The 11,059-nt window shown below is 45.1% G+C and overlaps 2 protein-coding genes across 2 annotated transcripts; both read left to right on the top strand.

Moving 5' to 3' along the window:
* Window positions 1–148: 148 nt before the first annotated feature.
* On the top strand, window positions 149–1,830 carry LOC122400736 (wiskott-Aldrich syndrome protein homolog 1-like). Its single transcript, XM_043402354.1, is given in 7 exon segments — window positions 149–161; window positions 215–290; window positions 292–432; window positions 507–644; window positions 716–885; window positions 922–1,205; window positions 1,318–1,830. Coding segments are annotated over 7 exon segments (1,335 nt in total).
* Window positions 1,831–3,800: 1,970 nt separating this feature from the next.
* On the top strand, window positions 3,801–4,794 carry LOC122400729. The gene is made up of 4 exons (XM_043402342.1): window positions 3,801–3,807; window positions 4,122–4,254; window positions 4,326–4,506; window positions 4,579–4,794. The coding sequence occupies exons 1-4, from the start codon at window positions 3,801–3,803 to the stop codon at window positions 4,792–4,794; spliced, it is 537 nt and encodes a 178-aa protein (XP_043258277.1).
* The last annotated feature ends 6,265 nt before the right edge of the window (window positions 4,795–11,059 follow it).

Here is an 11,059-nt window from a genome sequence, read left to right as displayed (position 1 = left end):
TTCGTGCTCGTGGAAGATATTTTGTCGCTTCGTAAATCCGTCCGACGCGGAAAGTAATCGCGAACGATATAGATTTTGGTAAAAATCGTGATATCGGATTATAAAATTTTTTGCTATCCGACCGCTAGAAAATCTTTCGACGTATGAAATGGAAGTTGCAAGTCACGTTAAATACGACAGCACTAAACGCTCGGAGAGGTCAATAAATTTACAGCTTCTTCCTCGAAAGATACAGTTACGAGTCTATATAGAAGACGCGTGTCGGAGCTCTTCGATCATTCATCTTTAGACAGCGGAGAAGATGCTGGTTATATTAATTTCGCTGCTTTTAGCGAGCCTGTCGAGCGCCTCGATGTTACCGGAAGTGACGTCATACGCGAAAGTGTCGCGAAACGGGCAGGAAGATCAAAACACTAACAACGACCTGGCTTCGTGGATCACCAGGTTGGACGATTCGTTCGTTTGGAAACAGTTCGTATTGGTAAATCGAATAATTTCTGATTCAGAATGATCTCTCGGAACAACGAGTCGGAAAGCGAGGGCAGGGGCATCAAAGACATCGCCATTACGGTGTCGCCAGTCTACATTTCGCCGAAAATTCCTAAATTACAGAACGGCGAGGTTGTCAACTATCCGCAGACGAGGTACGGAGAGAAACCATGAATTTCTACTTTGATTTTTCAGTTTTTTTTGGATCGACTAATCAAAATTCTAGATACTCGACGTTGGATCACGAGATGCTGGCAAAACTGAGCGCCAAGAAGCAGATTCAAAACAGATACCACCCGGCGCCGGTTCTCTTTTCAAAGAACAAAGATACGGAAAACGACGCGAAACAAAACTCGAAACCCATTCGCCTAAACGGGCCTCCGAGTGGTCCTCCTAGCGGATCGCCAAACGGCCCTTCCGGTGGCCCTTCAGGTGGCCCTCCAAGCGGTCCTCCGAGTGGTCCACCATCCAATGGTCCACCAAGTGGTCCACCAAGTGGTCCACCGTCTTCCAGCAGTTTCGACTTTTCCAAACCAGTATTCCCCGGCAGCTACGACTACAAACCACCGGACTATCTCAGCGAGAAACCGAGCTCGAAACCGTCAGAGTACCTCAGCGACGCGTCGATCTCCAAACCATCGGACTTCCTCGGCGACAAACCGATCTCCAAACCTCTGTCGATGTCCGACTACTCGGACTTCGGCATACGCGACAAGGTAAAGCATCTCAAGTTACGATTTTTACTCTTCGAACGATCAGCTATCAAAGATAAACAGCTTCGAACCGTGTGTTCGAACGATCGAGACTTACTTGGATCGTCGTTTTCAGCCTCCGGACTCCTACAAACCGGAACCCCATTACGCCTCCCACGGTCACGATTCAGACTATCCCGATTTTCCGGACGATTCGTCGTACAATGGCGGACCAGCACCGAAACCGATCGAGTTCACGGGCCACTTGGACCATCCGCCCTACGACGACTCCTTCGGTCACGATCACGATTACCACCACGAGGTGATCCACGATCACATACCGGAATACTATGAGCACACCGAGGAGCCGGAAATGAACGATCAAAGACTCGACAAAAGGCCGTACTCCTATTACTATATCGGTAAAAAGCTCTGGTACGTCCCTCTGTACTTCAGCATCTACTTCATCATCTACATCGCGGCTCTGGTGCTGAAGAGCATAGCCAGACACAAGATCTCGTTGCCCAGTCACTTGGCGGAAGCCGTTGGACACTCTAGATCGTTCATGGAACTCGACCTGTGGGATCTCGCGGGAAAAGTACTGGAGGGGATCGAGAACTTCGCGGGGAAGTACGGAGCGGTCTCCTAAAGTTAAAAAACGTAACGCGAAAAGAGAGTTGCACGCCATTTCTATAACATACTAGTATAGTCGAGAATCCCTGTGACATTGTACCATATAAGCCTTAGAATTACTTTACGAAGCATGTACTTTGTATGTGTAAATATTACGGTTAAGTGTTTTGTAAATATTCATCGATGTATTTATTAAGAGCATAGAATTAATAAATGATTGATCTTGAAACCGAAGGTGACATTCTATCGTTTAATCCTTGAAATCATCGTTCATAATGTCTCATAGATGGTTAGTTCGTAATTCCTGAACCTTGGAATCTAAGCCACTGTGATCGAATAAGCCTACTTTCGCGTGTCTGCAGGTGGCTAACCAATATTTCTACCATAGTCTCGATATCTAATTTATAAGAACTGGAATTGTGCCTAAGAATTCGGGTCGAAACGAAATCCAACGAAAGCCTGCACGGGGATTTCTTAGTTCAAAATACGCAGGAACGCGCGAACCTGAGCAAACCTTAACGTTGACGCGTTCGTAAATTCCCGAGAAACGGGCGTATTCGGTTATGGCTGCTTCTTACTGCCGCGTCAAGAGTCACGGCGCAAGTTTTTGGACGGATAACGAGGTGGAATTTGTCAGTATCGGCAGAATCGAAAGAATTACAGGAAACGACGCGAGAATTCTGATGGTTCTCGCATTCCGATTGACCAATTACGCTGCATCCGTCCGCGGTTTTCTTTTCACGTATGATTCCTCGATTCACGCGGCGCACAGAGAATACGAAACCGTCCTTTTCATATTACACTTTCACGCGTCCCGCGTATGCATAATGCATTTAATACATAAAGATTCGCGATAACGCTACGACCTCCACTCCACGCCATTTGCAAAGCGTAATCTGATTACGTATCATCGACGATTAGAAAATTTATAGAAGGATCGAATCGCAGGAATTATATTCTCCCCCAAACTCGGAGAGTTCGATCGATAGATTATTAATTCAAAGACAAGTTTACCGTATAAAGCAGAGTTTACTAAACTAGCGTACCCCGCCCATTTCTAACTGAACCTGCATCAAGTATTTGCAGCAATTATCGTCGGTTTAGAGTATTGTTTCAACGGGACTTGTTTAAGAACTTGCTAATCGCGTGGCCTAATACCGTAGGAGGATGTACATCGCCTAACTGACCCGAGGTTCATGTTTCCATCGCCTAGATATCCGTGGATGTACAAAAGTTCCATCGTGCCGGAGAGAGAAAAAAAAAACTTTCCGTCGGTTCGAATATTCGCTAGTTGGCGCATGTAAAACAGCTAAACGCTCAAATTGGTTGGGACGAGAACAATACCAGAAGCGGCCACTTTGTTTACTTTGCCGGACAGCTCAAAAGTCAATGATCCGACCACGACGAGGAACAAGTGGAATTTTACCAGGAAAACTGTAGTTTCGCAATCGACTAACGAAAGATTAGACGAAGATAGTTGTGATCTTTCTGGCGATCTTTTTACAAGATCAGATCTTCGCAGACTTTTGACGCGGATCGTTTTCGTAATTACTGTTAAAAATGTTATATTCCGGGCGATGAAGAGGCGCCTAACCGGTCGAGAAACGCCACGACGAAGGTAAACGAAAAAACGAGAACGCACGAGAACAATTCGTCGCCTATGAGCGAATTTCCCGCTAAAGTCTAGACGATGCGACGATACGTAAGATCTGTAACAATTAGGGCTTTTAGCGTCGTACGCCGGATTTACTTAACGTTTCTGCTGATACAGTTATCGGTACGCGTGAACCGAGCAGTATGTTTGAACTGGACCCACGAATCGTTCAGTCGCTCCTCGGGTTTTATCACCGACGGTTCCTTGAATCGTGATCCTCGTCGTCGATACCTTCGAACGTTTTCGCCAGCGTCCAAATTCACCTGAAACATATTCGCGTGTGCTTCGAAATCGAACGCGACGCGTTATCGTATTCGCGAAATTTGTGGGACATGAACCGTAAGTGCGACGAAACGCGTGTTCACGAATGAGAGGACCAAGTCGCGCGACTTTCGAACCGATAACGAGAGATTCTTGACGAGTTTACCGTGATACGAGAAGAAGACAAACTATGGGTAGATATTACTTTACGTTCCATTAGAGAGATACAAATTGCAGTAAAAGATTACGTTGCATGTACGTTTCAGTTCTGTGTATTTGACTGTCTTTTATGAAAAACGTAAATATAAGAGTCTAGAAGATAAATATACTGTCGCTTGAACCGTAAAATCGATGATTCGAAGTTTAAAAGAAAACGTGTTCGAATATTTCAGGCAGTATACGAACGAATTTAGTCAGTCGCTGTCTTCTGCTCCTCCTTTGCGTCTCGGATGCTGTTTTTCACGAGATCGACGCGACCTCCGGGACGAACGAACCCGACAGAAATTCTGCGGTACAGCCATACAGGTAGCCAATTTGAAAATGTCGGATTTACCGATGGTTAAACGAGATTGATCAGCGTTCTACTTCCCGACTAGACATCCGAGAATGTACCGACGCGGTTACCAGGATGATCACGATTCCGACGATCATCACGACGATCATCAGGACGAGCAGAAGGACATGAAGGCCATGGTGCAGCCGAAAGTCGACTATTGGGGCGGCTACTACGACTTCCTGATCAACGAGGGAAGTTACAAGTTCTGGGCCGTGTTTCAGGTGAGTTTACTAAAAAGTAAGTTTCCATCCCGGTTGTGGCGAATGTTCTAATTGCAAACGCGTTCTTCGCAGCTCGCCACCGCGGCTCTTCTGATCTACAGTGGCTTCGCGGCGCTTTACTACGCTAAAGTGAATCCGCCGACCACCGACGACGAGTTCGACGATATATTTCGTCGTCGAAGAAGACGACGATCGTTGTTCGCGCCACCCTGCGACAGACCGTTCTGCGGATTGGACAGTGCCACGTTTCAGAGGATAATGGACGCAGTTTCGAGGGAGATTCACTGACGAAGGGACACGCTGTCGAGAAACCCCCTTCGTTTTCTATGAAGTCTGTGACTTTGCACGTTAATTTCGAGAAACTCGAAGCCATGGTTCGCGACTATCCGTGAGATTAATCAGCGTTTGCGTTGTCGATTTCCGCGGAGTGCTTCGAATCTTAGCTCTTACGATCGTTTCGATTACTGAAAATACCTGCAGTTAAATTGCAATACGCGTTGCGTCTGTAATTTGTATATATGTATAGCGACTGTGTGTGTAATTTAATTAGTACAGTTCCACATTATTCTTGCGACGCGTGTGCGTTCGATCGAGACGTTACGATGCAAGAATGGCCCTTGAACCGAAAGATACGTGTACGAAATCGGTAAGTTTCAGACTTCAATAACGAGCGACTGTTAAAATACTGTACGGAAGATTCGAAAACGACTGTGCCATAGCAGACATTGTTCGTTCTGGTTTCTAAAATTTCTGCGGAGGAGAACTTTCTTGAATTAATAACGTAATTTAATCCCTGGAAAAAGGGCGCCTGAATTATGGTCGATATACCTCTTCAGTGCATTACTTAAATTTAGAAAATCTACCTTTTTCCAGGGAATTTAATTGTCATCGTTGCTTAGAAAATTTTCGTTGTTCGTCTGTACGATAGGAAATACATATGTAACTCGTAAAAATCAAAATTTATTGTTGTAACGTATACTTAAGGGGTTGATTAAAGTACTATACACTGTAGAGAATTTATGACGAATCGAGTACGGTAATACGAACGTTTCTCTGTCCACTGTTTGCAATCGAGTATCACGCGTTGCGATGGAAGAGTTTCGGAAAAGCAAATAAGACGAGGGAGATTTTGGCAACGACCGAAGCGGTAGCAGACGCCAAAATGTATGCGCGCAAGGATCAAAACGTAATAAAAATCCCCCGAAAAAATGTCGACCGATAAATCAACCGTGCGATCCAGCTCGCGTACGTATTCACCGGAGTCCATGCGAGTTTTATATGTGAACGCGTGTGCGCGCGATATGCGCGGTTCAACCTCGGAGGCAAATTTTCTTGTCGAACAGCGCAACGTAACGGGGGCCCTCGAGCATCTTTCGGGACCAACAGGACCGTACCTACCCCTCGATTTTTCCTGCGTTTCTGATCGAACCAAAAAGAAAACCCTGCCCTCGCATTTATCGAAGTTGGGCAAAGTGAACTTCTCCGTGTACATTTTATTCGTTCGTTCGTAAATTGGAAGCCGTTAACGTCTGGACGATTACATTTCCATTTGTCGTTGGAGAATAATAATTTGCTCGACTTTGGTATTTGCAGGTTTCTCGAAAAGTGATCGGAACAAGAATGATCCAGGCGTAGAAACAGTTGAATGTTCGAGTTTGGATGATGGCGAGGGGTCCGGTACGGCCCTGCAAAAATCACCCACAGCGCGTTCACCAACGCATTCCGCCACGTAGTCGGTTGCAAGGGGTACCTTGGGCAAAAGTACGACGATCTCATGCGGCCAGGTGCATCTCGGGAGGGGCCATCGAGCCCGAGAGAGGGAAAGAGGAGTCAGTCTCGCTTCTTTTTCTCTTTTTTAATTTTTCAAATAAATCTCCGACCAGCCGGGAAAACGACGGAGGATAAAAACGACGTAAAAACTGTTATTTACAGGGGCGCGCATCAACGTCGATCGGCGATTCCCGCGTGTTTCGCGGTCGAAACTCGCCCGTGTAATGATACGCGAAACCGGGCCCCCGAAAGCAATTACAGTCATTAACGAGACCGTGCTTCCTTTCGCGAAAAATGTCTCCGCGAGTTTCCCCGAAATTCACACGTTCCGCGCGCGATGGCTGCCATCTTGCGTCCGCGGGAAACGAATATCGATGAGAATCTGAGCCAGCTCCGTTTTCAAAGTACGAGAATCTTCGTAGAAAGTGAATCTCTACGATTCGTAGGCAAGTATTTCGCGAGTATGCCGCCGTTCGAAATGGAAAAACGAAAGAATCTTAACAATGACCGTCAGGCTCGGGACCGCGTGGCTCGCGAGGCAGGAAGCGACTTTTAATATTTCAGATAAATCTCTGCCACGCGAAAAGGAAAAAAAGGAAGGGTCTGGTGGGGGCCCCGAAATCGGGGCCCGCGGATAAAAACAGTAATTTATGATGCAATGGTTGCCGGTGATCGATAATTCTCGCGTTGCAAATACGAGCGGAGCGAGAGGAGGCTGCGCGCTTCCTTCTACTACCGGCCTCCCTCCAGTCCTCGCCCCGCCGTTCCCTTTCTTCTTTTATAGTTAATGATAATAATAATAATGAGGCGAACGGGAGAGGACGCGAAGAGGGCGGGGACGTACCGAGAAGTCGTTCGAAAGGGTGCAGCAGCCACCGCAAAAAGAATTCATTATGACGCGGGATATCTATCAGGGACTTTATCTCGATGCGCGTTTAACAGGAAAGAGTATCGGCGATAAAAATTTTATTTACGACGCACGGTACACCGCGCCGCGCCGTTTCGAGGCCATTTTATACATCGAGCGAACCCTAGGGACGTTCGCGCGAAAGGCGTTGCATTTCCGGGGCCAGATCAGAAAATATTGGCTCGTGCAACGAGAAATCTAAGGATTATCCCTTCTGTTGCTCTTTATTAGAGGCGCGTATCTAATAGAAGCTTAGAAAGACGCGTGGTCTAGCTACCGTGACGCCATTAGTTCCAATAGAGCTTTCCTGTATTATTATTTTTCATAATAATATGATTCTACGGTGAAATATCCTACCTTGGAAAACGAGACTATTACGTTATCCTGAATAATTGTTCAAGATGGTTATATTCATTCAATTAGTCGATCATTAATTACACGGTAACGCTACTCTCAAAATAATGGGCGTACAATTGGAAATATTATTCGGATACGCGTAAGCGCATACGCAATTTATAAAAGTATTTATGAATTTTCATTAGGACTAGTAATCTATGGTTTCCAAGCATTTAGTTCGATGGCATGGGTTGCTGATCTTTCGTAGAATGTTAAGGGATTAAAAAATATCTTGTTCTTGCTTGTTTCTAACGAAACGCAAAAAGATTTGTGCGTCAAACAGCTGACAGGAAATTCATCCGCCCCAGCAGCAATGCAAGAAAGGATCCACGCAAGACGTAAAAATTTATTATTCGGGCGGACCTACGTGAGGGTCATTTATACGGAGTGTATGATTTATCGATGCGTTTCGATCCGTTCTCAATGAGCATCCGATATCCTGAACGACTTTTTGGCTACTATCCAAGGGAACCGTAAGATCCCCGTGATTTGTGTGGCCATTTCGCGATGGTAATGCGGAATCCACGATTAATTTCTTTCTGTTACCAGTTCAAACATCCACTTAGTATCAATGAATCACCACCAAATGGACTTTTTACAAGCGGGGCGCAATGAAAATAATAATGCGTCTTATCGCCACGCGGAATGTAACGAAAGACAGGGGGACAACAGTAAAACATTTTCAAAAGATCTTGATAACCGCGGAAACTCCAAGAATTCTACCATTTAATAGGAACTTCAAACAAGAATCTGAAATTCATGCAACGTTGTAATCGAAGCGTAACCAAATATTAACTTTGGATAGAATGTACGCATCGAAATCACCCGAGCGATATCTTCGTTAATTACGGTCGCATCTTGGAGCTGCATTTATTTCGTTTCGAATTAGAATCTTTAATGAAAATAGTCTCCATTCGTCTTTAAATCGTTATCGGGGGCGTGTAAATTAATTTGCAGCCCCGATGCGTTGGAAAACTCGTTCCTGGAGGCAGTATTAATGGAACACGCGCTGATCGTCACGTCGCGGCGTTGGTTCGAGTTTTATTATCCGTCCGCGGCACTTACGGCTTTAATTGGCAAGAAAGTAAAATTACAATGTACTCGCGGTGGCTACCCGGGCCCCGAAAGGCAACGGCTGGCACCTATAAACACACGTGAATTGCGAGGTCCAGATCGGTGAGATTCAAGGGCTACGCGAAAGGGATGGCGGAAAGGGGAGTGATGGTGGCTAAATAACAACGAAATGCCAGGACCGTGGCCGAAGCCGAGAGAACAAAAGTGGTCTGGCATTATGACGGGAAAAACGGCAGAATGCCACGCGGAATTCAACCGTCGCGTTCCGACGTACTGGAAGTCGGCACGCTTAGAACTTAGTAAATAAACGAGAAACACGCTGTATATAATTGGAAAGGAAGACGGAAAGGACGCGCACCGAGGCGACGTAAGAACGCGGGAGAGATGAATGCGTGGATAGGGACGCAGAAAAAGGGGTACGGCGTAAAGAGGGGAAAAATCGTACGATATAAAAAGATTTCGGAGCGAAACCGAGAGAGAGAGAGAGGAGGGGGTAATTACGGGGAGCATTTCGAAAATGAAACACACGAGAATGAAATATGACAGAATGCCTGGCGCGTCCCGACTCTGATACGGTGGACCCAACGTTCCGTTCGGGGAATTCGGATTATTCCCAACGTTCGATCGTATTTAATAGCTTTCGACTGTCCTCCGTACGTTAAAATTATTCTACGATTGTATTTGAATTAAAATTTCCAAATATAGATCTGTAGAAAAGCGTTGGCGTAAAAAGAAAGGTACTGAAGGGGGAGAGGAGGGAAGGAAGAAACGGAAAAGGAAGAAATTGAAACTGACACTTACCGAAGCAGGCGGTCGAATCGTCGTGCCCGTGCCGGTGGCCACATAACGACTGTTATGTCGGATATGATTATACGGGCAATGAAATACCACGAGCCAGGGAGAAAAACTTTTTTGCCCGTCTTCTGAGGATCCAGCGGAGCGTTGTACGACGCGACGCCGATCGTTCCTCGTCCCCTACGATTCAACGAAGTAATTAGAGCCTGGATGTATTGCGCTCGTTATCGGGAATCCTTTTAAGACGCGGCCAATAATTAATTCCCCGCGACTTTTATATCGGACAAAGTCAGACCGAGTAAACGCGAATCTTTTATTTACTCCAAAGCTTTCGTGTATCGGTATCTTTTCGTGTTAAACGACAGACGATCTATTGGAATTCTTTGTACAATTATTATTTATTGCCTATCAAAAGTGGCTGTTTTCTTCCTTGACGTGAATAAGACTAATAGCGAACGGAAGAAGACGAAGATGTGCAAGTAATTAAAAACCTATACCGTTACTATCGGTTGGAAAGGCTTCGATGTAAAAGGAATCCCGACAAGAAACTTTGCGCGCGTGCAATTAAAGCATTACGGAGATTTTAATATTAACGAGAGTGTTGAAGAGCAAATAACTGGAAGGAAACATTATCGGAGCACACGGCGCGTGAACCGAACAACGGCCAAATGGAATTTTTTATAGATTTGATTAAAATTCCTGAGACGCGCGATTTTGTAATTTTGTAATTTTGAACTAATTGGCTCGAGAGAATATTACTATGTGCGGTGTTACTGTGACATTGGTTTCCCGTTAATATTATCCTTTCAAGAAGATTCGATCATTACTATAGAAAAGAATGTGTGAAAAAGTGATTTTGAAATAGAAATACCAAAATAGCATTTAATCGTTTTAGTTATAACATCGTCTTCCGTTAGATTATGCCTATAGTGTTCTCGATCATGATATTGCGTGATCGCATAAATCTTCCATTTAGCACCGAAAGTGTGAGTTACTTACCAAGATACGTTTTCGTTACGCTTTTATTGTTGGCGTGCGTTGCACATGCTGCAAATTTAGCTTAGAAATCGAAGGTTTATATGGTACACTGGGAGAGTAACACTTCCCAAAGAAAAACACTCTTGCAGATGAGTCGGCGTAATGGTAACCGAGACTTTCTAACGAATGTCTCTGAAATAAAAATAAAGGAGTTTACAAAATGAAAGCTGTTGGCCAACAAAGGGTATCTCATATCTAAGTATGCTGTGTGCACAAGGTACTTCCCTTCTACAGCAAATAAAAACAAGATTATGGCAAACATAGGATGAAAACGTACCTTCTCCGGATCCCTGGGTATAACGTTGACTCAGCGGCGTCGAGGTCCGATTTGCCCACTCGATGGTGTGCAAGGTTTATGCAAATTCGTTGAAAAAAGGCCCATAATCAGCTCGGTAACGATCTTAATCGGTGCACAGGTAAACGTTCTAAATCTGGCGCGCATTCTTGTATCGTGGAACGCGTGCACACGCTTCGTGCTCGCGTTATTATCTGTGGGAAAGCCGGGCTGTGAATCAAGTTTTATTCGCCAGGTTCTCAAGCGTCGCTTTGTTTTGCTTGCTACCATAGACTCTA

The sequence above is a fragment of the Colletes gigas genome, unplaced genomic scaffold (assembly GCF_013123115.1).
Source record: "Colletes gigas isolate AHSC1104 unplaced genomic scaffold, ASM1312311v1 Colletes_gigas_Sc00002, whole genome shotgun sequence".
Classification (NCBI taxonomy): Eukaryota; Metazoa; Arthropoda; class Insecta; order Hymenoptera; family Colletidae; genus Colletes; species Colletes gigas.
The sequence above is the reverse complement of the archived record's forward strand: the minus strand, read 5'-3'. Positions and strand labels throughout refer to the sequence as shown.